The 27,175-nt window shown below is 43.4% G+C and overlaps 1 protein-coding gene across 1 annotated transcript in view; it reads left to right on the forward strand.

The window, feature by feature from the left end:
- Positions 1-24,825, forward strand: part of LOC111158298 (failed axon connections homolog) — a 68,593-nt gene extending 43,768 nt beyond the window's left edge. Inside the window, exons 5-6 of the mRNA XM_022520239.1 lie at positions 15,622-15,738; positions 24,330-24,825. Coding sequence (XP_022375947.1) covers positions 15,622-15,738; positions 24,330-24,619 — 407 coding nt within the window. The 3' untranslated portion in view covers positions 24,620-24,825. The remainder of the gene's footprint in view (positions 1-15,621; positions 15,739-24,329) is intronic.
- Positions 24,826-27,175: the final 2,350 nt, after the last annotated feature.

The raw sequence follows: 27,175 nt of genomic DNA on the forward strand, positions 1-27,175 counted from the left end.
TTTTTTTTTTTTTTTTTTTTTTTTTTTTTTTTTAAAGAGGGAGAGAGAGAAAGGGTGGGGAGGGGCAGAGGGAGAGAGAGAATCTTTTTAAATTTATTTTATTATTTTTTAGAGAGAGGGAGAGAGAGAGAGAATCTTAAGCAGGCTCCATGCCCAGCACAGAGCCAGAGCCCTATGCAGGGCTCGATCTCAGGACCCTGAGATTGACCTAAGTAGAAATCCAGAGTCAGACACTTAACTAACTAAACCACCCAGGTGCCCATCCAGTCTCATTTCTTAAGCTTCACCCCTTGCCCATTGTATGCCAGCCACACTTGTCTTCTTTTTGCTTCGCAAACCCACTGAACTTATTCTGACTTTAGGGCATTTGTCTTGGCCATTCCTTGTGCCTAACATTCTCATCCTCAAGATCTTTGCATTGCTAGACCCTCCTTGACATTTGTATCTCTGGGTAAATAATCACCTCCACAGAGAGGCCTTCCTTGACTGACGTAGCTATTTAACATAGCTGCCAGTCACCCACTAGCATGGCACTTTAATTCTCTGCACTGCACTTATCACTTATTGATTGATTGGTTTATCAATGCTCCGTGTGATGTAAACTCCATGAGAGCAGTGACCTTGTCTGTTCTGTTAGTCCCTATATCCCAAGCATCCAGAGCTGTCTTGCACATCATCAAAATAATATTGACAAGAGCTGACATATATGGAGCATTGCCAATGTGCTTAAGCAAATAGTATATATTATATATTATATATTATACCCTCATATTGTAATCCTTACTTTCATAATAATATGCATAATATATAGTCCACATTGATTATATAATTTAACATTATACATATATATGATATAAAATATCTAAGATATATATGATATGTACGTATATGTGTATGCATATGTGTGTATGTGTCCCAACAGTAATGTAATAACAATATCTATGCTTAGATGATTTGATGAGAATTAAATGAGGCAGGAACTATTCTCATTAATTCTCACCAAATGTAGATGAGGATAGTTATATTGTGATTAATTTCAGCAGTAGTATGTCTGGTTTGTCAGTGAGGAAACAGAGACGTAGTGGTTAACTAACTGACCCAAGGCCACAGAGCTAACAAGCTGTGGGGTCAGGCTTGGACCTCGGTGTCGGGCTCTAGAGCTGAAGGGTTGGGTATACCTCATCACCGGGGTGCTCCCCAAGCCCCTTCATCTCCTGTTCTTTCTGTCCCACAGCTGGAGGAAGAGCTCCCCATGTCTCTCACCTAGATTTTGCCACAGCTTCTTAGCTGGTGTCCCAACCTCTTGGTTTGCTTTTTTAATTTTACTAGTGTTTAATCTAAAATGCAAATCAGAACTGGAGGCTCCCGGTCTTGTAGACTAAAATCCAAACTCCTTTTCGTTACAACCTGAATTCTGCTCACGTGTCTGCCCTCATTTCCCGTGTCTCCCTCTCACACGCATTTATTTCCCCCCAGGATTTCTGAAGCACACACTGTTCTTTTGCAGTTTTGTGCCTTCGCGTAGCCTTTTCCCTTGCCTTGCTTCATCCCACAGTCTCAAGTTTTCTTTCTACTTAGAAACTTCCTTAATGTTCTCCTCAATCTCCTCCAGCCCCATGAGGCTACCTACATTGAATGTTTCTCTTCTCTCCTGTTTCATTTTGTGCAGACTTCCATTATGGAAATACTATATTGAGCTTGTCTAGGCTCCTCCTATGCTCCCTCCACCCATCCTGACCTGAACTTTCCCCCAGTCTTGCCTGGGAACATTATTATTTTGAAGGAATTGGCTGACTGACTTTCCTCTGACCCTGGTACCTAACAGAAGGCCTGGTAAAATAGTAGGCACTCCATAACTGCTGAATGAATACTAACTTTCAAAAGGCAGTTGAAGCAATCCACAGATAAGAGAGGGCATAGTCAACCATAATATAAAACTTTCAGAAACCAATTGAAAAAATCACTTTCTTGAAATGAGTTTATTCCTGGAGTTGGGCACAATTGACTACTGAGATAGAAAGGGAAACTTGAACTCAGGACCCTGAGATCAAGAGTTGCATTCTCTACAGACTGAGCCTGCCAGGTGCCCCTTTATAGACAGTGTTTTTGAATGTAAACATTTGTAAGTTTTCCTTGATAAAAGCTCAAGATTTAGCACTGAATTGCTGTTCCGAAGGCATTTTTCTGGGGACTACTTTAATGTAGTTCCTCTATATATTTTTTCCTGATACAATTTATTACAGGGATTGAGCTTGGAGAGCCTAGAGATTTTGATAACTTACCCAACAACCATAGCACAGGCACCTCATAGACCCACCTTTCAGTGTAGGTTAGTTCTAGGTGGAGAAGTTGAGGGCAAACTTCAGCTAGTTCTGAGTCAGCTGTTTTACATTGAACTCTGTGGTGACGTAATTCTTCCATATTGTTGGTTAAAGAGGGTTTTCCCTGCATTAGGAATCTGGTGGTCTAGCCTTGGATGTTCTCTTATGAGAACTTAAGGATCTGACTTGTTGGGCTATTAGGAGGCCCTCCTGCCTCCATGGAGCAGTGAGCTGTAGCTGTCTGGGACAAGGCCAAAATAGCTTAAATACCTATACAACACCTTGGTTGAGCCCCAGAGTTCTACATCCTAGAGATCTATGCCATCAAATATGGGAGGGGTGACTCTGGTCCAAAAGATTTAAGGGCTAGGTATTATAAAATAGTTGCCATTCACTGAAAAATATATTTACTGTGTACCTACTGTGTACAGGGCAAGGTGCTGGGTATTGGGGGTGCTGTGTTAACATTTGAGTAGGGCTCATTGTCTAATATGATTTTGTTCTTCACTGAGTTCACAATCTAGACAAAGTCACAAGGAACCATTCCAATGATACTGGCAGGACCCCTACTTACCAAATAACCCCCAAGTAGCTGAGTTCATTTAACCATTAGATTGTGTGGGGGGGAGTGATTAGTGTCGTACATTTAAACATTGAGGGACATTTGCCAAATGTTATAATTTAACATAATATAGGATTTTGCCTTGTTGATGCAGTTTTCCCCCTTGATCCACTGTTACTGAAAAAGATCAGGTAATTTTGATTTTTTTTATTAGGAAAATTTTCAAACACACAGGAAAGTATAATAGTAGTACAATGAATAACTTTTTATAATCATCACCTTGATTTCGTAGTTGTTAATATTTTGTCATATTGCTTCAGCAGTTTCTTTTTCTTTCTTTTTTTTTTTTTAGTGCGCATTTTAGAATTTTAGAATAAATTATAGTTATCATGACATTTAACCTCCAGACACTGGACTGTAGCTCCAATAATTCCTTCTGTAGTAGTCAGCCTCCAAGATGGCCCCCGGTGTTCCCTGCCTTCTGTGTAATCATCTTCTTGTGTAATCCCCTCCCCCTGAGTATAAGCTGGATTTATTGATTTGTTCCTAACAAATAGGATATGGCAAAAACAATGGACTATCCTTTCCAAGATGAGGTCATAAAAAGACTGTACTCCATCTTGGGCATCTTCTCTCTCCTGCTGTTGCTCTCACTCACACTGTTATGAGCTGCTCTGTAGAGAGGTCCATGTGTCAGGGAATGAATATCTCTGGCCAAGAGTCAGTGAGCCCCTGAGGCCTGTTGACAGCCATGGGAGTGAGTTTGGAAACGCTCTCCCTGAGTCAAGCCTTGAGGTTACTGCAACCCTGAATAACTTCTTGATTAAATCAGTGAGACGCTCTGTGCTAGGGGTACCCAGCTGAGGCTGCCTGGATTCTTGACCCATGGAAATTGTGAGGTAATAAATGTTTGTTGTTTTAAGCTGCTACATTTTGGGGTACTTTGGTATTCAGCAACAATAAGTACACGGACATAACTCCGATCCTATGAATCCCTGTAGGAGACTCTTCCAGCTGCTGCTGAGTTGTGAAGAGTGAAGCCAGGTTGTCAGCAGAGGAAAGAGCACTTATCCTGAGATGGTGGGTGGCACACATCAGATCTCAGTTGCCTCAAGTTGTTTAAATAAAAGGTTTTACATCTTTTAGAAGTAGAATCTTATCTTTCTGTCTCTCAAGATACTATTATTATTGCCCATTCTGATTTTTAAAGGATTATTTTCATCTTGGCTCTGAAGAAATCTGTATCTATGCCAAAGTAATAGAGCTTGGCATGTGGGAGGCTTCTGTCTCTGGATTCGGTGATCTTTGAGAAAGCAGTCTGCTCTGAGGAGAGAGCTATGGGGCACATTTTAACCCATCTAATGGTTAGGATACATGGAGGAAAGCATTCAGTATAGGAGTAATAGGTCTCCTATAAAGTAGGGTAAAGACTCAGTCATGCATTAAGCATCACACAGAATTTTGATAGGATGTTTAGCATAGTCATGGGTATATCATTTGAGAATATATGGGATTCCTTGATTGATTGATTAATTGATTGAGGGGTAGTGGAGGGGCTCAGGGAAATGGAGAAGACACCCCCAAGCAGGCTTCATGCCCAGCATGGGGCACAGTGTGGGGCTCAATCTCATGACCCTGAGATCATGACCTGAGCCAAAATCAGAGTCGGACGCTTAACCGACTGAGTCACCCAGGCGCCCCATGATTCCCATTCTGTGGTAATTTGATTTCACCTCAAGAGATCTGTGCCTATTGAGTGAATCTGAGTAAGATCCATCACTCTGGGCAGGCCTTGAACAGTTGTGGTGGTTAAAGATCTTTACCCATTTTTGGTGCTTGCTCTGATGTTTGAAAATGGTTGAGGATCCTGGGTTCCAACTAAGGTGAAACTTGAGATCCACAAAATGAATAAAAGTTCTTCATGATTGTGGAGTCTGCCCCCATGGCCCTGACGCCAAACACAAACCCTCCCATGGGAATCTGTGACTAGTCAGCTATCTCAAAAGGATCAGTTCCTTACAGAAGGATTTGAACTTAAATTTTGATGTGACATTAAGTTATGCCTGATATATTGTTTCATTAGCCAAACCAGAATGTGGGAGATACCAGATAGTCTTTATTGAATAAAGAGATGGAGCAACTGATTCCTTTGTCCAAATACAAGGCAGCCAAGGCTGAAATGAAATTAAGGGGAAAACCTCTCCTGGGATGTAGTTTGAGTGATCTCTGTTCTTTACCCTCAGAAGGTATACTAGGGAAGGGGAGACTGGGGAGACCCAGTGACTTTCATACCCCTCAGATCTCAGACCAATGTGTGGTCAGACTCAGAAGCAACAATATGGCAGTGACTTCAAGGAGAGAGAAATAAGGCGGATCATTGGTGAGTCAGTAACCTTACGTCACCATTAGAGATGTAGTTGTAGTTCGTTCTGATTTCCAGGAGCTGTTTTTTGTTGATATTAAATTAGGATGTGAGACTGACCAGGCATTTGCCTCCTCCTGAGGAATACTTTCCTAATATAGATTTCCCATGTGTGAAGTTTTTCCACAACTGGTGCCAATCCTTCATCCCAGTTTTCTAAAGTTATAGCATATGCCCATGGAGGCTTTGGGTATGTGGAAGTCAGAGGTGCTCAGTCACCTCCAGAGGGCTGACACACAGAAGAGCAAGTGCAGCTCTTTCCTTATTGTGGGGAAGCCATGTACTTCCTGTCTCATCCTAGGGAATCTGAAGAGGTGAGGTGATTAGTTTTGGTCAGTGGAGACAGGGTCAAGATCATATAAGCTGAGAAAAATTCTTTCTGTGGGTTCTTTCAGAGAATCCTACAGAAAATTGCAGGAGTATCTGGTTGCTTTCCAAAAATTAAATCTGAGGAGGGATTAAATGTAGGTGCTGCTTCTGGTGTGTTCCCCAATGGTTTATAACCTCACATATAAGATAGCAACCCCTTTCTCCCCATAACGGAAAGAATCACATGCACAGCAATTTTAGAATATGCTGGGAGTATGAGCAAGAGCTCTTTAAAGGAAGTCGCCTGACAAAGGGAGTCTGATCAGGAGTGTAACAGAATAGAAAGTAGATTTTATTTCTCCCTGTAGCTTTGCTCTTTTGGAGATTCACATGCAGAAAAAGAGCTTAATGTGCTTTCTTCGATAGTTGGATGTAACCTGTACTATCTTTGGGGAAAGTGCTAAAAAATCCTTTTCCCCCCAATTTTCCCCAAATTCCCAGTTAACTAAAGGTGAGAGAAGGACAACAGGAAATATGGGTGATGTCCTCATCGACTTCACTGGACTTTTCTGCTTATAAGTTATATCAATGCTCAAGTATAAGGAACTGTGTAGTTGAAATATACAATTACTCTTTATTTCTTAGACTAATAGAAAAATAAGTGCTTGAAAATTTTTTGACTATTTTATTTCATTTCTCTCTTGAACTTATATTTTCTAGCAAAGCCCTTTTTCTGCCACTTATAAGAAATTTACCTAAATGACAGAAGCAGAATTGACAGTGATCAGTGGAAAACAGGAACAAAATTAGTAAGGGAAGGAACAGATATGAGTCAGAGGTTCATTTCTACAGTGATTTCCAAAACCTTGAAGTAAACTTTCTACCCACAATTCCATAATGATATATGTGCCCATGGTCAGCTTTTGCTTAGAAGTATGTTAGTGGAGATTTACTTTCCTAGGAATGGGTAGAGTAAATATGGCCATAAATTCTTTGTGTGATCCCAGAGGAAAGAACTGGGATCAGTGATGGAATTTCTAAGGAGTCATATTTTGTTTCAGTATAAGCAACTGGCTAATCGTAGACTAGTCTGTCCTGCCCAAGAAGGGATAGAGATGTCTCTAGCAGGGCGAGGGCTGGGACATATGGCATGGGGAAGTGGGAGAAGGGATTTCTATCCTGGGAGAGATATTGGACTGTTTCTGTCCATGGTCAGTACTTGTGTTCTGATTACTGGTGTTGAGTAGAAGATCATTTCTAATGTTAAAATAGCACTGCTAGTTTGCAAAGTACTTTCACATTATTCTATCTTGTAATACTTACAATAAATAGCTCTCCATTTTAAGAAAGGACAAAGATCACACATAATTAAGGCTATGATCACCTAATTGACAATTTCTACTGTGATAGGTACCCAGTGGACGGAAAAGTAAAACTGAGGGTTATTTGCCCTTAAAGAGCTGAAAAACTACTTGAGGAGGTCGTGCACACACACAGGGCAGACTATGAAATAGCATGTGGGAATCACCTATTGGTGCGCTAGATCCATGGTTCTCAAAGGGTGTTCCCTGGACCAACAGCATCAGCATTATCTGGGATCTGTTAGAAATACAGTTTTTTGGTTTTTTTTTTAAAGTTGGCTCCATCATGGAGCCTAGTGCAGGGCTTGAACTCACGATCCTGAGATCAGGACCTGAGTTGAGATCAAGAGGAGTTGGATGCTTAACCGATCGAGCCATGCAGGCACCCTGTAGAAATGCATTCTTGAGTCACACTCCATACCTGCCGAATCAGAAATTCCAGGTGGGGGGTGGCGGTGTCATTCCGTGTTTCTAAAAAGGCCTCCAGGTGATTATGAAGCATGCTCGAGTTCAAGACCGCTGATCTAGTCCAGACCAGTACTTCTCATTCTCTGGCACGATAAGAATCACTTGGAACAGTGCTATTCAAAAAAAATTTTTTTTCAAGTTTTTATTTAAATTCTAGTTAGTTAACATAGATGATAAAATTGCACCTGAAACTGCTGCCTGAAATATGGCCCACGAACTGCAGGCTCTCCAAGGTGGTTTTTACTGACCTGAAAACTTGTTAAAACACAGATTTTCCAGTCCCAGACATTCTCATTCAGTAGATGGGACTTGAGAGTGTGTGATGCTGAGGGGCTCAGACTGTTCTCTGAGCAGCCGTGCTCTGCGCGGTTGTGCCTCTGGGGTTTAGCGGAGGAGTGCCCAGTGGGAGGGACTTGTGCGCCAGGACCATGCGCATGGTCTTCACAGAGTGGGGGACGGAAGACCTGAACTGAGTCTGATGGGAAGGTTTAGGTTGGCTAAGAGGAAGTTATTTGATGCAGGGGTGGAGGGGAGGATGGGATGAGCACCGAGCATGCGTGACGGAAGTAGAGCATTCAGGCTAGTCAGACCTCGGCTCGTTCTGCCTGGGACTGGGGGGAGTTAACAGCTGTCAGCTCTCACGCATCCTCCCCGAGGAGAGGGAGCAGGAAACAGCCTAGGACCAGGAGCACTTTCTTGGTTGCATTGTCACATGGTCCCGCCCTCTAAGTGGGACTTGTAAGACCCATTATTACGCTCTTCTTTTCTCCTCTTCCCTTGGTTCCCCTGCTCACTGAGGCTGGTTTGTTTCAACTCTACAGCTCGTTCTCTCAGTTTGGTCTGAATCTTCAGGCTTGGATTCTGACCATTCTTCTCAGACTCCATGTTAATTTAGTTCTCCCTGGACAACTGTGTGGCTCTGCTCTCCATATTCACCCTTCCCCATCATATCCCACCCATCCCCTCAGGCAGTCCTTGGTGAGGGGGAGGAAGCTGGCCAACATGCTCTGTCCTCTTCCATATACTCTCATCTTTGTTGTGTCCTGGTGTCTCCTGGTCAGCCCTGTGTTGCTGTCCACGACAGGAGAAGTGGAAGATAGTGTGGCAAGAGCCGGCTCAGGCTTAGAGGTCAGGATAAACAACCTTGGATGAATGGGGTCACTTAAGATTTTGACCAGTGATCTTATAAAATCCAATCACAGCTCAAGTCTGTGGTACAAAGAGCAAATATCCTTTAGGGCTCCAGAACATTTTTGTTATTCTTGACTTCACACTCCCCACTCAATTTGTGGTCATCCTTGGGGGCCCCAATGGTTACTGCAACTGCATCACGGCTTTTGCCATGGAGAAGAGCTGCCTAGACCACCCAAGAGAGGTAGGATCAGAAATACCGAGGACTAGCTAGTATCCCCTACCCTCAGTGTGGCCAACTCTAATTGCCCCTGCTGTGGGCGCGTCTGTATGGCCCCTCTCCCCTGACTGTTCGATCACTGTCCTTGCATGTCCTCACTGGTCTCTGCTCCCTAATGGCCACTTGAAGATCCAGGCATGGAGTCCTGTGAAATCACCCTGGGCACCCGAAGTCACCTTGCCTTCATTGGCTGGATGTACTCCACACTGTCCTGTGATGTGGGCTTGCTCTCACAGTCAGGAGGGCTCTGCACCCTCATGGAGGTTTTCTAGGCACGTGGAGACTGGCCTCTGGTGGAGAATCTCTCAGGGAGCCTGATATCCCTCACCTCCTAGGGTTTCTGATATTTTCAACCTTCATTTCTGCTCACCAGTGTTCTGGTCCTCACTCCCAACCTGGAGGCTGGCAAGGAGTCACAGGTACTCAGGTTTCTCTCAGCTGCTTCTGTCCCTTCCTATAGAAGCCAGTGGGGATAGTTTACCTACTGAAAAGGAAGCTTGAGTTGCCTTGTCCCCCAAGCCTGTTGTTTCAGTGCCCTTCAGAAATGCCCTTAGTGTTTTGTTTTTGCAACGTCTGGCCGCAAGATCTGGAGCCACTTGGTGAAAACTGGGAGTGTTGCTGTCTTGAGAGACCTTAGCTTGCCTCTTTGTCTCTAAGCAGAGTCAAATCTAAATTCAATTTCCCTCTTAAAATGGCTTCCTGCCAGGGTCCAAAAGGCCAAACCTAGAACAATTTGAGCGATAAAATATATAATGAAAGTACTGGATTATAAGCCATAGAATAAAATAAGTATTGATGAACACATACATAAATAAATAATTGAGTACATTAGTAAATGGGGGATGCAGGGAGTAGTAGAATTCTAATCAATAAATATAGAAGGAGTGAGAAAAATAGAAAATCCTGACGAGGCAAACATAATAATAATTGTTTCAGAAAACGTCCACTAGTGGATGCTGAAATCAGCGGGCCAGACTTTGCAAGGAAACATGGTATTCATACAGTTTCAGAAGATCTCATCCAGGATTATTAGTTGCAAAGGAAAAGTAGTACCGGTACAGTGAGGAAACCTCACAGGTACTACCTTCACCACATATTCAAGGTTCACATCACTGTGATAAGACACATGGACATTATGGTCCTTCTGATAGGAGGCCCTGAGGAGGTATATTAGTCAGGTTTCTTCAGAGAAACAGACCAGTAGGATGTATGTAAATATATACATATATATTTGGGGTATATATATATTTAGTATAAAAATTTGTAAGGAGGTTATAGAAGCTGACCTGTCTCAAGGTCTTCGGGGTGACCCCATGCTGGAGACCCAGGAGAGCTGAGGGTGTGGTTCTAATCCAAAGGCCTGCAGGCTCAGCACCCAGGAAGAGCCCATGTTTCTGCCTGAGTCCAAAGGCAGGTAAAACCCCATGTTCCCTTTTGAAGGCAGAAGGATTTCTCCCTTAGGAGAATTCTTAGGAATTCTTAGGAATTCTTCCTGGGGAGAGTCAGCACCGCCCCCCCCCCCCCACTTTTTAAAAAGGCCTTCAACTGATTGGATGAGGCCCACCCACACCAGAGAGGGTAATCTGCGATACTCAATCTGCCACTTAAATGTTAACCTCATCCAAAACACCCTCACAAAAACACCCAGAATTATGTTTGGCCAAATAAGCACTCCACGACCCAGTCACATGGACACATAACAGTAGCCATCACCGAAGGTGACATTAGGACTTCCATGGGATTCTTGGCAAAAATACGTGACCTGATCTAATCATGAAAAACTGTAGGCAAACTCAAATTGATGAACGTTGTACAAAATAACTGACCAGTATTCTTTATAAGTCTCAGGGTTATGCAAGACAAGGAGAGACTGGGGCGTTTGCAGATTGGAGGAGAGAGTAAGGACACCTACAAGCAGTATGGGATCCTAGATTGGCTCTTGCAACACAAAAGGGTATTATTGAAAAACGAATAAAATGTGAATGGAGTCTATAGTGCGGTTAATAGTGTGTTAATGTTAATTTCTTAGTTTTGATACTTGGACTGTGGTAGTCTAAGATATTGATATTGGCCGAAGCCAGCTGAGGGGTACACAGGAGCTCTGTTATTTTTGTAGCTTTTCTGTAAGTCTAAAATCCTTTCAAGATCAAGTTTTTAAAAAGCTTTCTGCCATTTGGTACTTGAGCACTTTTCAGTAACAGTACATTTTTACAGTAACAGTAAATTTTTTAAATTTAATAAATTTAAAAAATATTTTGATATTTTTAAAATTTATTACTGGTGTGTGTGTGATTTTGAGTCTACCATTCAACATTTTCCACAAATGCTAAATTCTATCAGTTTTTTTCGAAGCACCTTTAAAAAGCCCTAGACTTCTTTTCTTTCTTTTTTTTCCTGTTTTCCGTAATTCTCCCTCTCTAAAGCAGTGTTTTTGGTAAATGATTACAGCTCAACCCTCCAGGGGGTATTAACCTCTGAGATGATGACCCGTGGGGCCCATTTACACAGAACAAGGAGCCTGCGGCCGGAGGTCTGAAGACCTGGGAGCCAGCCTTCTTAGTCCAGTTCTTTTTTTTTTTTTTTTTTTTTTAAAGATTTTTTTATTTATTTATTTGACAGAGAGAGATCACAAGCAGACGGAGAGGCAGGCAGAGAGAGAGAGAGGGAAGCAGGCTCCCTGCTGAGCAGAGAGCCCGATGCGGGACTCGATCCCAGGACCCCGAGATCATGACCCGAGCCGAAGGCAGCAGCCTAACCCACTGAGCCACCCAGGCGCCCCGAGTCCAGTTCTGTTACTAACTAAATCCATGACTTTTCGGTGTTAATGTTCTGATGCCAAATGGGAAATTCAGGTTAGATACTATACGCATAGTTGATGTATGTATTCAAATGATTACTTTTTTTTTTTTAAGGATTTTATTCATTTCTTTGTCAGAGAGAGGGAGAGAGAGAGAGCACAAGCAGGGAGAAGGGCAGAGGGAGAAGCAGTCTCCCCCTTTTTTTTTTTTAAACATTTTATTTATTTATTTGACAGAGAGAGATCACAAGTAGGCAGAGAGAGAGAGAAGCAGGCTCCCTGCCAAGCAGAGATCCCGATGCGGGGCTCGATCCCAGGACCCCGAGATCATGACCCGAGCCGAAGGCAGCGGCCTAACCCACTGAGCCACCCAGGCGCCCCGAGTCCAGTTCTGTTACTAACTAAATCCATGACTTTTCGGTGTTAATGTTCTGATGCCAAATGGGAAATTCAGGTTAGATACTATACGCATAGTTGATGTATGTATTCAAATGATTACTTTTTTTTTTTTAAGGATTTTATTCATTTCTTTGTCAGAGAGGGGAGAGAGAGAGAGCACAAGCAGGGAGAAGGGCAGAGGGAGAAGCAGTCTCCCCCTTTTTTTTTTTAAACATTTTATTTATTTATTTGACAGAGAGAGATCACAAGTAGGCAGAGAGAGAGAGAAGCAGGCTCCCTGCCAAGCAGAGATCCCGATGCGGGGCTCGATCCCAGGACCCTGGGATCATGACCTGAGCTGAAGACAAATCCTTAATCCAATGAGCCACCCAGGTGTCCCCAAATGATTACATTTTTTAATTAATTTTTTTTCTTTTTATCAAGGTCCCAGGTGCTCTATTTTTAGGTTCCCAAGTTTTTGTTTTGTTCTGTTTTATCCATATTTTTTCCCCCTCTTGCCTCCGAAGTCTTTGGGTTCTACAACAGCTCTCGATTTACACACTTCATTCTGGCATTTTCCTTAGACAATCCCTCTTCCTCTCTCTCTTTTTTCAAATCAAATTAAGGAGATCAACATTTTCTTTTTTTTCTTTTGAGCAGGAAGCCCCTGCAGCTGTCCTCTGTCTTGTTTTTCTTCTCTCTGAACAGTGTGTGGTCCTTTTCACAGTTGTGCCTCCAACTGTCTCATGGCTTCTGCGTTGTGGCTTCCGAACATTTGGGCCTCGACTGGGCTGAGCCCTGGCACCATCCTATAGGATCACTGGTGGGCACGCCCCTCCTGCCCACACACGGTGGCATGAGAGCTCAGGGTCAGGGTCCCTTGGCCAACCTGCATCACTAATACCAGCACTGAGGCCAGGGCATGGAGCCAGCAGGGTGCATTAAGGAATAACTGACACTTTTTAAAAAAAATTTAGGATTTTATTTTTTTAGAGAGAGAGTAGAGAGTGGTGGGGAGGAGCAGACAGGGAGGGAGACGGGAGAGAGAAAAAAAAATTTTGTTTTTAAAGATTTTATTTATTAGAGTGAGCATGTGTGCAGGTGCACAAGTGGGGAGAGGGGCTGAGGGAGAGGGAGAAGCAGACTCCCTGACGAGCAGGGAGCCTGACTCGGGGCTCAATCCAAGGACCTTGGGATCATGACCTGAGCCAAAGGCAGATGCTTAACGGACTGAGCCACCCAGGTGCCCCAGAGAGAGAATCTTGAACAGATTCTGCTTACAGAGCCCAAGGTGGGGCTCAGTCTCACGACCTTGAGACTATGACCTGACCTGAAACCAAGAGGCGGACACAACCAACTGAGCCACCCAGGTGCTCCAGGAAAATAACTGACACTCTTGAGAACAGATGATTTACCCAGGTTTGCTTTGTTATTTTTGTCAGGGGATGGACCACTTGCTTGTCCTCACCGGAATAGACAGTTTGGTTAGGTTCAGGATATTGTGGGGTATTCCTTGGTTCCTGTGGAATACAGAGTAGAAGTGATCTTTTTAAAGATAACCTCCAGCTCCATTTGTTGTTTTTTTGTTGTTTTCAACTTATTTTTAAAATTGAGATATAATTGACATAAAACATTATGTAAGTTTAAGGGGAACAAATGTTGATCTGATACATTTCCGTATGCTTGTATCGTACTGCGTCGGTCTGTTAACTCTCATTCCCAACTCCAGCCATTTCTCCTTCTAGCTCATTTATATGCAGGAATCAGATACTTAATTTTATCAGCGTGCCCCTCAAAAACAGTGAAATGGGTGCAGCATTTAGAAACATGCCTGGTATGTAGTATACATTGCATTAGCGTCTGTTTAATAAAAATAAGAAATTATTCTCACTTCCAAAGAACTTCCAAAGAACTTTCCATTTAGTTGGAAAGATAAAATGCACAAACAAACAAGCAAAAACCAACCAGCACATAGCACAGTATGGAAGAAATGTCACTTGAGAGAGTGGGCAAGAAGAGGCGAGACCTCTCTGCTGTGTGCTCACCTCGAGTCATCTCACTTATTTGCCTAAACAACCAGCAGTTCCTCCCATTTTATGGCTCAAGAAATTAAGGTTAGTAGGTATAAAAGGCCTTACAAGGTTTATGTGTAACCGCAGCATTTGAACACAGGGCTGGCTGAACTGAAGACTCCTGTTAGCACCAGATAGAATAGACAGAGGAAGCTTTGGAAGGAGACTCGTGCTGAACCTCGAAGCATGGATAGAATTTACCAGATGGAGAGCAGTGGGGAGCGCATACAGGTTGTGGGGGGCAGGGAAAGGGGTGGGCACAGCTTGGGTAAAGATGCGTCCTTAGGAAGCATGAAGTGTGCTGGGGAATGGGCAGCGTTGCCCAGGTTTGCTAGAGGGAGGGAGGAGCGGCAGAGAAAACTGGAACCTGGGTTGGAGGCAGAGCCTAATGAGCCTTGAATTCCGAGTTTGGACTTTCTTTCATAACCCATCTCATAGCCCATTGACGGTGTTTGTGAAGGGGAGTGACGTGGTGAAAAGAGGACTTTATGCGATTTAAGTCGGGTGGGGTATGGAATGGGCTGGAGAAACAGAGGGGCTGCGCTCATGAAAGCTAACGCTTGAGGTACCGACATATGGTGCTAAGTGCTCCTCGTGCATGATGCCATTCATCCTGACAATAGCCCTAGAAAGCGAGTGTTAATATCATCCCCATTTTCCAGATAGGCAAACTGAGGCTCTGAGAGGGTCAGTACGGAGCAGGCTCCCACAGTGAATCACGGTGCTGCTAGGATGTGAATGAGGTGAATCCAGTTCCGCCTGTGCTGCCTCTGTTTGCTACAGCACCCGTCAGTGGCTCAGCAGACGACCTGGGACAATTGTAACAGGTCGGAGGAGATGATCCAGGTGATGAAGACTGAGCTGGCTCAACTTGATGGAAAAGGAGAGATGGGAGCAGGGGTGTGACACGTCGTTGTGTGTGAGCCCGATCTCGGGGCTGGGCCTGTAATTCCATAGTTTCTTTTTCTGTAGTCCTTCCCGTGGGAGCTGGTGCTCAGGGCTGAGAACATTGCCAAGACCATGGAACAGCACGGAAAACCTTGCCGTGCAGCCCAGGCTTCTTGAGTTCTTCTGAGGACATGTATTAATTTAATAAAATAAGTGCTGACGTTGGTGTGCTGGGTGTGGGTTACCTTTGAGATGGGTTAAGCACATTTCCAGGCATTCTCAAGCATCTCAAGTTTTAATTCCTTGAGTTTGAGATAAGGAGGTGCCTCCAGAGGTCTGTGGGTGATAAGATCTCCCTTTCCCCATGAGCCTTCCTCCCTTATGTGCTTTTCTTGATATGTTCCTATTTACTTCCCTGTTTTGCTACTGTATGGATTGTTCCATCACAGAATTAATTTGCTTCATTTTTGCTTCTTTTTTTTTTTAAAGAAAAAGGGGGTACGTGCATTTTGACTCTGCAAAGCTTTTGACGAGAGTTAAATGAACCTATAATTCGAGTGCGCTGAATGCCACGGTGACCACGTGGGGTGGTGCAGGCCAGCCCAGTGACCTCTCTGCTCTGTCTGCTGCAGGCGACAAGAAGTACATCATGGGGCCCAAGCTTTCTACTCTGGACGCCACCGTCTTTGGACACTTGGCACAGGCCATGTGGACCTTACCTGGGACAAGACCTGAGCGGCTGATCAAAGGCAAGCCCTACAAACCTCTTCAGGCTTTAGGAATTGCTGTGGGGTGAAGGGTATGGGTAACACAATGGACAATTCTAGGTCTATGCCTGTGAACTTGGCTGTGCTTTTTGGAGACACCAGGCTCTGGTGTCCAGGGCTGGGGTCAGTTTATTTAATTTTTTATTATTATTGTTATTTTTAAAGATTCTATTTATTTATTGACAGAGAGAGAGAGAGAGGGAGGGAGGGAACACAAATAGGGGGAGTAGGTGAGGGAGAAGCAGGCTTCCCGCTGAGCAGGGAACCTGATATGGGGCTCGATCCCAGGATCCTGGGATCATTACCCGAGCCGAAGGCAGACACCTAATGACTGAGCCACCCAGGTGCCCCGGGTCAGTTTATTATGCTCAGGATGTGTAGGGGTTGAGGAAGACCAGACTTTCACCTGCCATCTTGCCTAGACCATGTTCTCAACAAAGTTGATGCAAATTGTACTGTGTATTACACCAGCTCCTTACATAGTGGACTTAACACTTGTTGATAACAGGGCTGGGATTCCACCTAGTGCCCTTATTTTGTTGGTCTTCCTTAATTTCCGTGGGACATTAGTGCCGAGCCTCACCACTTTCCGTTCTATGTAGTACGGCAGCAAACATGGTGGGCTGGGGCTGATGGACTCACTGCCCATCTCGATGCTGTTTTTGAGTCTGAACTGGTGTTACATATTTCACATGTAGGTATAGGTACATATGTTTCTACATCATTTGAGTTCAAAACATTCTTTCCTCCTGTTCCAGTGGGTATCTGTAGATCATACATTGAGAGTAGTAGAGCTAGGAAGTTCAAGATTGTGAAAAATAGGGGAAATGTCCGCAACTGTTTTATAGTGTGATACTATATAAAATGTTATTATTATTAGTAGTAGTAGTAATTGTTGTATATTTTGGCCGTAAGGCCTGCCACAGTTACATTACAGACTTGGGGGGGTGCGGTAGAAGTGGGGATGAATGGGACCAGACCTAGGGGATGAATGAATATATGTGTGGGGGTGGTAAGCCAAGAGTTGAATTCATGTTGGCTAGGGGAGCAGGGACAGTAAGCTCAACGTGGGTTGGTATCCAGGGACCAGATCTTGGTGTATGTGTGTGTCGGGGGCAGACTGAGCAGGTGGGATGCACGTGAAAGCTGGGCCCTGGGAGAGGCTTCCTCTGGTGAATGGGGACTGTTTGGAGTCCTCTCCAATTTCTTTTTTTTTAAAGATTTTACCTATTTGAGAGAGAGAGAGTAGAGAGAGACAGAGAGAGAGAGAGAGCAGGAACAGGGGTGGGGAGGAAGGGCAGAGGGAGAGGGAGAAGCAGACTCCCCGCTGAGCAGGGAGCCTGACGCAGGGCTCTATCCCAGGACTCTGGGATCATGAGCTGAGCTGAAGGCAGATACTTAAACCGAATGAGCCACCTGGGTGCCCTGAGTCATCTCCAGTTTGAAGAAGTACCTGAGCAGGTACCTGGGGGCTGCTGAGACAGGGATCAAAGTTCAGTATTTGGGTTTGGGAAGGGGAGTGACAGAGTTGACCAAGGTATTTATGCCCCAGCTGAGAAGGCTGGGGATGTAGATGAGATCACCAGTGAATAGTGTATAGAATGTTTTTAATGTTGCTGGAGGGATCGTCAGAACCAAGCAAGGCAGAATCATACAAGAAACTGAGGCGTGTGGTGGCCAGACGTGGGTGTATAGGAAGGTTGAGGAAGGCTGTAGCTCTGTGTGTGCGTGATTCATGTGCATGCCCAGAAGCTCAGACCAGGTAAAGGACAGGAGAAGTCATTCTCCAGATCCTCCCATTGGTGAGGATGTCTTCAGATACATTACCAGACTTGGTTGGAATAGAGCAGGCATTGACTGAAGGTCTTCCAGAACTTCGGCTGGGTGAGGCTAGGGATAGTATGGACTGATATTTAATTTCCTATGTGATCAGCACAGAGATGTTCCTTGTCTTGCAATGTGTTGGAAGTTACCTAAATCAAATATATTACCTTATTGGTGATGTTTGTAGCATTTAAAATAGTTTCTCTTCGTTTTAATCATCTAAGATACATTGGCTCCCTTTAGTTCATGTTGTGTATCTACACTCTATTCCTGTTACTTCCTATTCCCTGCCACCACTCTTACTGACCAACAAGTACACACACTGCCACATCTACTCACATACTTCTATACACACATACCCCATACACACTCAGTTGTACACATATACCCACATTTGTACCCAATCCCACGTGCGTGAACACACCCAGCTGATGTCATCTGTTATTAGTCAGAAGCATTTGGGTATTATCCATTATGACTAGAACTATTAAATTCTATAGAATCCCTTCTTGCAGGAATGAAACATCTTTTGTTAAATTATTTATGACTTGTCCCTTTTCACTTTTACTTCCTGGAAGGACTCGAGGCATTTAGTGTCCTTTTTAAAGAAATGGGTCAGCCTTTTTGGAGGATCAATTTTGAGTTTCACCCAAGATCCACACACTGGGGAGAATCTGACACCACCATGTGTGAGGGACTTTGGCTGTGTGTACTTTGGTTCTTAAACAAGTTAGAAGCTTCCAGCTCTCCCTGGGAACCGGGAGTAGCATGAATCGTTAAAGTCGACAGAAGGTCTCCAAATCCCATTTTGGTCATTGGTTGCATGGCCTTCTAAACCTTCTGATGGCAGCTGCTAATAGGCAGGCAAACCACTACTTTGGTTTCTATTTCTTCCTCCACCTTTGCTCTTTCTGTGGCGGAGACTTGCCCAAGAAGTAACAAGAGGAAGGGGAAGCAGGAACAACGAAGCACCTGTACGCTTTCGAACTGGCCCAAATCTAGGATCATCACTGCTTGGATCAGGCAGTCTTCTGCCTTAGCTTTGGAGCATCCAAAGCACTGTTGGCCTTGCCACATGTGTGAGTGTGGGTGTGTGTGTATAATATTCGCTTTTGGTCCTAGGTATTAGTTACAGTATCTAGCCACATAGTGTAGCAGAACCATCGAAAATACTGAGAAATTTTCCTTAATTCATGGGAGTAAGAGGACAGACTTTGAATATTAAGCCATTCTTAAAATATACTTAGTATGTGTTTGTGTATTATAGATGTAGATACATGAAATATTTCCTTGCTGGAGAAAATTTAGAAAAGATAGAAAAATTAAAAAATAGAACTTGTGCCCCTTGTCACCCACAGAGAACTACTGTTAATATTGTGGTTGGTGTCCTCATCTTTCATCAAGTACATGTATATGTATATTTTAGAAAAATTGGGATCATGGTGTTGATACAGTTATAAACCTGTAGTTTTAATTAACTATGTATCATGGCCATTTCCCTTGTCATTAAATATGCCTTAAAGCAACATATGTAGTAGTTGGATAATATCCGATGCCCTGGCTACATTGTAATCGATGTGATTAATCTTCTCTTTCTGGACTTGTTCTTGTTTCACATAATTTTTAAACTAATATTATCTAGTGAATATTGTATAAAAATATATTCTTGCTTATCTCTAGTTATTTCCTTAAGCCAAATTCCTAGTTGAGGAATTTCTATCTCAAAAGGTCTAAGCTCTTGGTCTGTATAGCTAAATTGCTTTCCATTTTTTTTTTTTTAAGATTTTATTTGTTTATTTAACAGAAAGAGAGAGAAAACACAGGTAAGGGGAGCAGCAGGCAGAGGGAGAGGGAGAAGCAGGCTCACTGACCTGGGAGCCCAGTGCGGGGCTTGATCTGAGGACCCCGGGATCATGACCTGAGCCAAAGGCAGGTGCTTAACTGCTAAGCCACCCAGGTGCCCCTCCCCTTTAGCTTCAAGGAGTTGAGGGGAAGGTGGTGTCTTCCACACCATTCAAATTTATTTCAAACTTTTCTGAAGAGGATATGCTCCCTGCCCTGTGACAGAATGCCAAAGAGAACAAGCAGGGGCTCTCCACACGGTCAGCACCTCACACAGGTCTGCAGTTAGTGGGGGGTGCAGAGGAAATGCCTGTAATGAGCGTGTGGGGGTGCCAGCCCCATGTTTTCCAAATACTTGCTGGTTAATGCCTGAGGGCTGGACAGGTGCTGCTGGGACATGCTGGCCCTCTCCTCCCCACCCCCACCCCGCACTTCTCCCTCACTCTCATTCCTGCTGCACACAATTGGCAGCTGGGAGAAACAGAGTCCTGGGTTCTGGGGCTGATTGACATTCTGGGGCTGGTTGACAACGTTTTCAGTGTCAAATTGTACAAAAATTTTTTTTTTTTAAGATTTTATTTATTGGGCGCCTGGGTGGCTCAGTGGGTTAAAGCCTCTGCCTTCAGCCCAGGTCATGATCCCAGCATCCTGGGATCGAGTCCCGCATCGGGCTCTCTGCTCAGCAGGGAGCCTGCTTCCCCCTCTCCCTGCCTGCCTCTCTGCCTACTTGTAATCTCTGTCTATCAAATAAATTAAATAAATAAAAAATTTAAAAAAAGGATTTTATTTATTTATTTGACAGATAAAGATCACAAGTAGGCAGAGAAGCAGGCAGAGAGAGAGAGGAGGACCCTTCCTCCCCACCCTATTCCTGCTCTCTCTCTCTCTCTCTACTCTCTCTCTCTCAAATAGGTAAAATCTTTAAAAAAAAAAAAAATTGGACCCTGGGATCATGACCTGAGCCGAAGGCAGAAGCTTTAACCCACTGAGCCACCCAGGCACCCCAAAATGTTTTTGAACATTAGAGATATTGCAGTGATGCCCCCCCCAAAAATAAAATTAGTCACTTTTTTCCAAAGAGCATTGGGGAATATTTCCATTTGGAGGACATCTAAGAGAAAAGCTCTTCATTCTTTTTGGGAGTGACCTCCGGGTCGAGGACCATTTGGCTTTCTGATAAATGGCCTCTCAAGCCGCCCGAGCATATCACCAGTCACTCATTAGTACTGCACTAATGTACTTTATCGGAACTTTAGATTTAAAAATACAATGATTGTCAAAATAAGTTGGATTAATAGGAATATTTTAAAAGATTTATGACTTCCCTTTATCCATGTCTAATATCCCCCCCATGGAATAATCAATATTAAGAATTTGGAATGAATCTTTTTTTGCCTTTCTTTTTCATGTGCAAGTTTACATACATGTATATAATAGTTTTGGGTTTTTTTAAAAACTATTTTTAAACAATAGAATTGCATTCTATACATTACTTTTATAACTTGCTCTTTTCATTTAATAGAATGTCATGCCTTTTTAACAATTACAAAATATATAGAATTGATGCACTGTAATTTATTCTATCAATCCCTATTGACAGGTCATTTTCATCTTTCTTTTCTTCCTTATTTTTTACTGACACAATGCTGTTGACATGCATATACATATATCTTTACGTACCGGGGGTTTTATCTTAGTAGAATAGAGAAATAAAAGTGGAGTTTTGGGCCCCACAGATAGGTACAGTTAAAATTTCAACAGATGACATTGGATTACTTTCCAAAAAAAGGTTATAGAAATTTATAATTCCACCAGACTTGTAGTTACAATGCCTCACCCTCCACGTTGGAGGTTATCAGACTTTAACTTTTACCATTTTTTTGTGTGACATTGTTATCTCATTATTAGGTACACTTTGAAAAAAATGCAGTTTTTCTATTATTTCACAAGGTTCACACCTTCAGTGTAAGCATTTATGTTAACACAGGCGTCTCTCTCTCTCTCTCTCTCTCTCTCTCTCTCTCTCACGCAGACACACACACACACACACACACACACACACACATAATTTCTACTGCCAACTTTGTTCTTTTCTTTTGTCTGGTAGCATGGTGAGTGGGTCAGCTGCTGGAGAATCCAGGGACAGAAGGGACTGGCGAAATCAGACACGGGTAGAACTCAGCCATAACATTTCATTCTTCATCCCACTGTTTTTATCAGTGGTGGGATTTGAGGATGGTATGTGGGCTCCCAGTTTTTGCTTATAAAAAGCAATCCCTTTCTGGACTCCATGATGGAATGATCACTTCTTGACAACTCATTATCTTTGAGGGGCAGTACCTGTCCCCTCATAATTCTTGAGACCCCAGAAAGAATTACAGAAAAATCTTCTGCGACAGGGAGTGTGAAGCTATTAATTCCCAAGCCAGGCTGGGGTGGGGGTGGAGAGAACAGATTCGTGGTGAAGGGCACAGAGTCTGGAGACTGGGTGTTGGAATCCTGGCTCTGCTGCTTTTTAGCTATGTGACCTTAGGCAAGCTAATTAACCTCTTTGTTGCTTCCGTGTTCCCATGACAGATGGGGATAATAATATTTTCTGCTTCATAGGATTATTGCAAATACTAATTCAACAGATGAATAAAGCCCTTCAAACAGTGCCTGGTACACAGTAGGGACTATATGCATGTTTGCTGTTATTTTTATTAACTTTTATTATTGCACACTGAAGAGGAATTCGTGTCACACAGGACAAAGGCAGGGCAGCCCTCCTGGAAGAAAAGTGAAGTAACAGGCTGTAGAAAAAACAGCCACAGGAGAAGCACCTAGAACCATATATGGTGTAGATCCTGTGGATACTGTGAATAGATTTTGACTTTCTAGCTGCTTGCTAAACAGCTCGGAGCGAATGGTCTTGATTGAGGCAAACACAGCTGTCTCCAGACCCCACTGTGAAGTGACCATAGTCCATCTTCTATCACTTCCTCCCACTCCAAGGCCTGCCCCCCACCCCCATCCCGCTGGCCAAACCTTGCTGGGGCCTCCACAGCTTTGTCCAAGTCTTGGTTAGCTGGGACTGGCAGCAGTATCGGGGAGGTGTTTCCTGACTGCTTCCCTGAGGGAGAATCTAAGTGGAGGGTTTGTCTGCATCTTTTCAGGGAGCACTGATGGTGGCTCCTTGGCTTCTGGCTCCTGGGTGTGTATGTAAATTCCTTGAGTAGGGGGCAGTCAGAATGGACTCTTAGTATGGGGGGAACTGTTATGACCTGAGGCAACTGAAAATAGTGCCCTGGAAGCGATATTAGCCCACCAGTTTATAGGGCTCATGGAGTGGGGGAATCGCTTCTTCATGTTTTATAGGGAGCGTGCTTATTGAAGCAGGGCCGCCATCAATTTTGAAGAATTTCCGTTGGAAAATGTGTATAATAATGTTATGCAAAGTAACGGGAAGTGTTAATAATGACAAATAAATAGAAAATATGCTGAAATAAATTCCACCAAAACGTTCATTGTGATGACCTGGGATTGATGAGATTATAGGAGCCTTATGTTTTCTCCCTTATCTATTTATGCCGTTTTTATATACAGGGTTCTCACTTTCCAAAACGAGAATGTATTATCTTCTTTGATAGAAAATAGAGTAGTTAAAGACTATAATCAATAGACCCATTAATACAGAAACAACCTATATGGCCATAAAGGGGGTATGGTAAAAACAAAATAAACAATGGTACATCTGAATAATGAGCTACCGTGCAGTCATCAGGTAATAGTGTGAAATTGAAAGTTTTTTACTACAGGTTGTTAAGGGGGTAAAAGTAGCATAAGAAACAGAATATATAGTAAATGCTTAAATAGCAAGTATAAATATATAAGTAAGCATATATATGTCTATACATTTCTGGAAGAACATAAACAAAAATGTTATTACAGTTGTGATTATTGGTAATTCTTTTATTTTTGGTGTATCCATTATTTTCTAATTTCAGCAGTGAAACATTGGATTACCTGTATAATTAGATGTTTATATAACTTTTAAAAAACAAACCTCCAAAGAATATTCTTAGGGCTAGGAAATCCAGAAAGGGACAGTGACAAATTATGTGTTTGTAAGCAATGCTGCCATCTGGTGGATCAAAGGCAAAAACTCACCCTCGCCATTTTTCATCAGGAATTAAGAAATGAATGTCAGATTCTGTGTTGTGTTTCAGACGAATGCTTGGACAATTTTAGTGACTTAACAAAAGTATTCCTTTGATTCACATGAAAAGAATTAGCCCAGGAACTGAGTGGGAACTTAATTATGGGTGTGGCTGTTCCATTTTATTAAAAAAATATTTAAAAACCTGTTTTACTAAATGTGCCTGAGGTTACACTCATCCATAAAGAATTCTGAGTTATCCATTTTATTTAGGATTATTTACATCTTAACTTTTCCCAACTATGTGGCATAGTACGCAGTCCTTAATAACACTACAAATATTTGTGGAACGAATGATTATTTCTGGCTGACTTAATCCAACTATCAGTTGGTGTATTTTCATAGGCTATATTTTAATTTAACTATGAACCAGTCAAAGCACCAGTTCTCTTGATAACCAAACATAAAATAATAAAATGCTTGACACGGCCAAATGATGGTCGTTTAGCTGCCACTTTGGATAAACTACCCACCATAGGACTCTCTCCTAAATCTCACTCAGCCCACTCACAAATTTAACTTTTTCTGCTTACCTTTCTTCTTACACACATGAAAACCTAAATATTCGATGGTCCCTCTGTGGAAAAACATTGTGAACATCTCCCCCACCATATTCTTCCCAATGAATTCCCCAGGCCAAGTGGCTAACGGGTAGACTGCTGCCTTTGAGAATTAACCCTGACTTTCCTTACCCCTTTCCCCCCAACAGGTGAACTGATCAACCTTGCCATGTACTGTGAGAGGATAAGGAGGAAATTCTGGCCCGAGTGGCACCATGATGATGACAACACCATCTATGAGTCTGAGGAGAGCAGCGAAGGCAGCAAAACCCACACGCCCTTGCTGGATTTCAGCTTTTACTCAAGGACAGAGACCTTTGAAGATGAGGGAGCAGAGAACAGTTTTTCCAGAACCCCAGATACAGATTTCACTGGACACTCACTCTTTGATTCCGACGTGGACATGGATGACTACACAGACCACGAACAGTGCAAGTGATGTTCAGCCTCGCTGACCGTCTTCTGCCCGAGCTGCCACTCCCTGGTGGGTCCAGTTTCCCAGGTGGAAATCCAGCTCAGCTGGGAGGAGATCTTCGTGCTTGGCACACTTCTCACAAGCTAACTGGACTATAGCAGCCTTATTTCTTTTTGTACAAACGAAACACAGAACCATTAAGATGGCTCCATTTAAAACAGGCAAAAAAAAAAAAAAAAGTCAGCATGGTTCCTGAAATCCATTTTTGTTTTCATTAGAAAACTAACATCCTGTGGCAGAGCAGGGGCAAGAACAGGTCGTCTGTGGATCCCGATTCCGTAGATCCCCTTCAGCCCGAGGGCTTAGCTGTGAGACGGACTCTCGAGCGCCCTTCCTTTCTTCACGTGGGTTCGAAGTAACCCGAGAAGTCATCAGGAGACATGTAGGAGACAAGGGTTCTATGGTGGCTGCTTGTATTTTATGTGTGTATATTGTATGTTGAGATAATTCAAATAAAATCCCTAGATATTCAGTGAACACCTACTACGTGCAAAGCACTGTGCTAGGTGCTAATCAGTATAAGTTTTCTTCTCAGTCCTGCCAGTGACTAGCTGTGTGATTTCGGGCAAGTCCCTTAATTCTCGTGTGCCTCATTTCCCCCACCTGTAAGGTGGGGATAACACTACTCTCCACCTACCTACCTCACAGGGGTGTTGTGAGGATTCATGTGGTAACATTCGGCGCTTTAAACCTCTTGGAAGAGCTGCGACGTAAACACCTTTTATTCTCGATTGTGCTTCCGACGTGTGGAGATTCGAGGGCAAAGGAATTCCACGTCCGGCCAGCAGCAGCCACAGTCACTCGCCAGAACCAAACAGACGAAACACACGCAGAGGCACAGCTAGGACTCGGTCCTCGTTCTTCCCTGTGATCTTGCTTGAATCGATCTCTTTTGCGGAGAGAACCTTGAACATGCCCTTCCAGCTCATCAACAGCTGCAAACAGTCTTCAGTTCTGTGTCTGCAGAAGTCTTTCTTTCGTTGCCTGAACGCACGCTGGAGTGTTGTCCTTTGTTGACTCCCGAGCGTTAAGTTGCCCGTGTTTGGTTTATCTGAAGGGAGTAAAGCTCAGGAACATGATGGGTTTCACAGAAGTGGAGGGGAAAGGATTTGACTGATTTTTCTAAGCAGATGCTTGCCAGCTTGTAATGTCTTTTTGAAAACAGACCTTGCGAGATGTGCTGAAATGATGAAATGTGAAGAGAATCACGGCGCTGGCATCAGAGCACTTCATGCAGTGTACACTCTATGCAGTTTTCCTAATGCAACTTCTCTGGTGTTCTCAGCCATTGCCCTGCGAGAGGAAGGCAATGCCGAGGACAAACGTTAATGTTTCTTAAGGATTTCCCATAGCTTCCCTGTGCTCCCTCTCCTTCCCCGTAGAGCACAGGGACCCTTGGGGTTACTGTATTTACTAAGGCCCTCTGTCTCTGAAGACATCATTTTTGGTGACTTACAACATTTTCCAGTGAAATAGGGGGTGAAGGTGCAGGGGTGATGGCCGTGGATTTGGGCAGGAGAGTCAGTGTTCAGATTCACATCTGCAACCAGAACTGCTTTGCTTCTGATCACAGCGGGCTCACAGGGCGATGGTTATGTGTTGAGGGGCTCAAGAGACACTGCTTTAAAGACAGCAACATGTGCTGGGACATGTTCATGTTCTTTGCTTGACAAAGACTCTTTGAATATGGCTTTTGCAAAAAAAATCCTAAAATGCTGTGGATTCCACTGAGAGGTAAAGGGGGAGAGTTGCTGAGGCTGTTTACCATTGAAGCAACCGTGTAGGAGATGCCCTGAGTTGGACATTCTTACTGCACAGGAAACCCGGTTGTTAGTCTTTTATTAAAACCATTCATCTTGGAGAGGACTGTTTGATGCCTAATGAAAATGTGGTGCAGAAGATATGAATGGACGACCGTGTTTCATCTCCAGTGTCACTTGGGAGGACTGTCCACTTCTGTCTCTAATGAGTGTGTTCCAAGGCCAGCTGGTGGTAGTTCCGTGTGACTAGGGAAACTTTGGGCTTGAAAATGCGAATTCAACAAACAGATGGACTGTTGACCCATCCACACAAGGACCGAGTTGCCCTGTCCCCACTCTTAGCTGGAGAGAGTTGTGTTTGGAATTTTGCCTACGATTTATTCTTACTATATAGCACCAGGTGTGTTGTATCTTTACTTCAAGAATGATTAAGTTATGATTGTGTAGAGTTGCATTTTTTTTTTTTTATCGTGCATTGCTTGGAGAGCAAGTACATGGAGAGACAATGTTCATTGTCATTCTATCCGGGTGCCTCTCAGGGACTTGAATGGACGTTACCACTTGGAGTCTTGGGTACTAGTCTGACAGCTCATGACTGGGTAGCCAAACATTTTGTAGGTGTAACTCAATCTGGAGCCCTGGAATTACATCCCCAGGTTTTACCTCTCCAATGTGGGTTATGGAAACAAAATAACCAGACAGACTGGGTGTGGTTTGGATGACCTGGGTAGGCTTTATTGGGAGGGCTTTTATCTTTTTA

The sequence above is a fragment of the Enhydra lutris genome, unplaced genomic scaffold (genome assembly GCF_002288905.1).
Source record: "Enhydra lutris kenyoni isolate GAN:26980312 unplaced genomic scaffold, ASM228890v2 scaffoldscaffold58, whole genome shotgun sequence".
NCBI classification, from domain to species: Eukaryota; Metazoa; Chordata; class Mammalia; order Carnivora; family Mustelidae; genus Enhydra; species Enhydra lutris.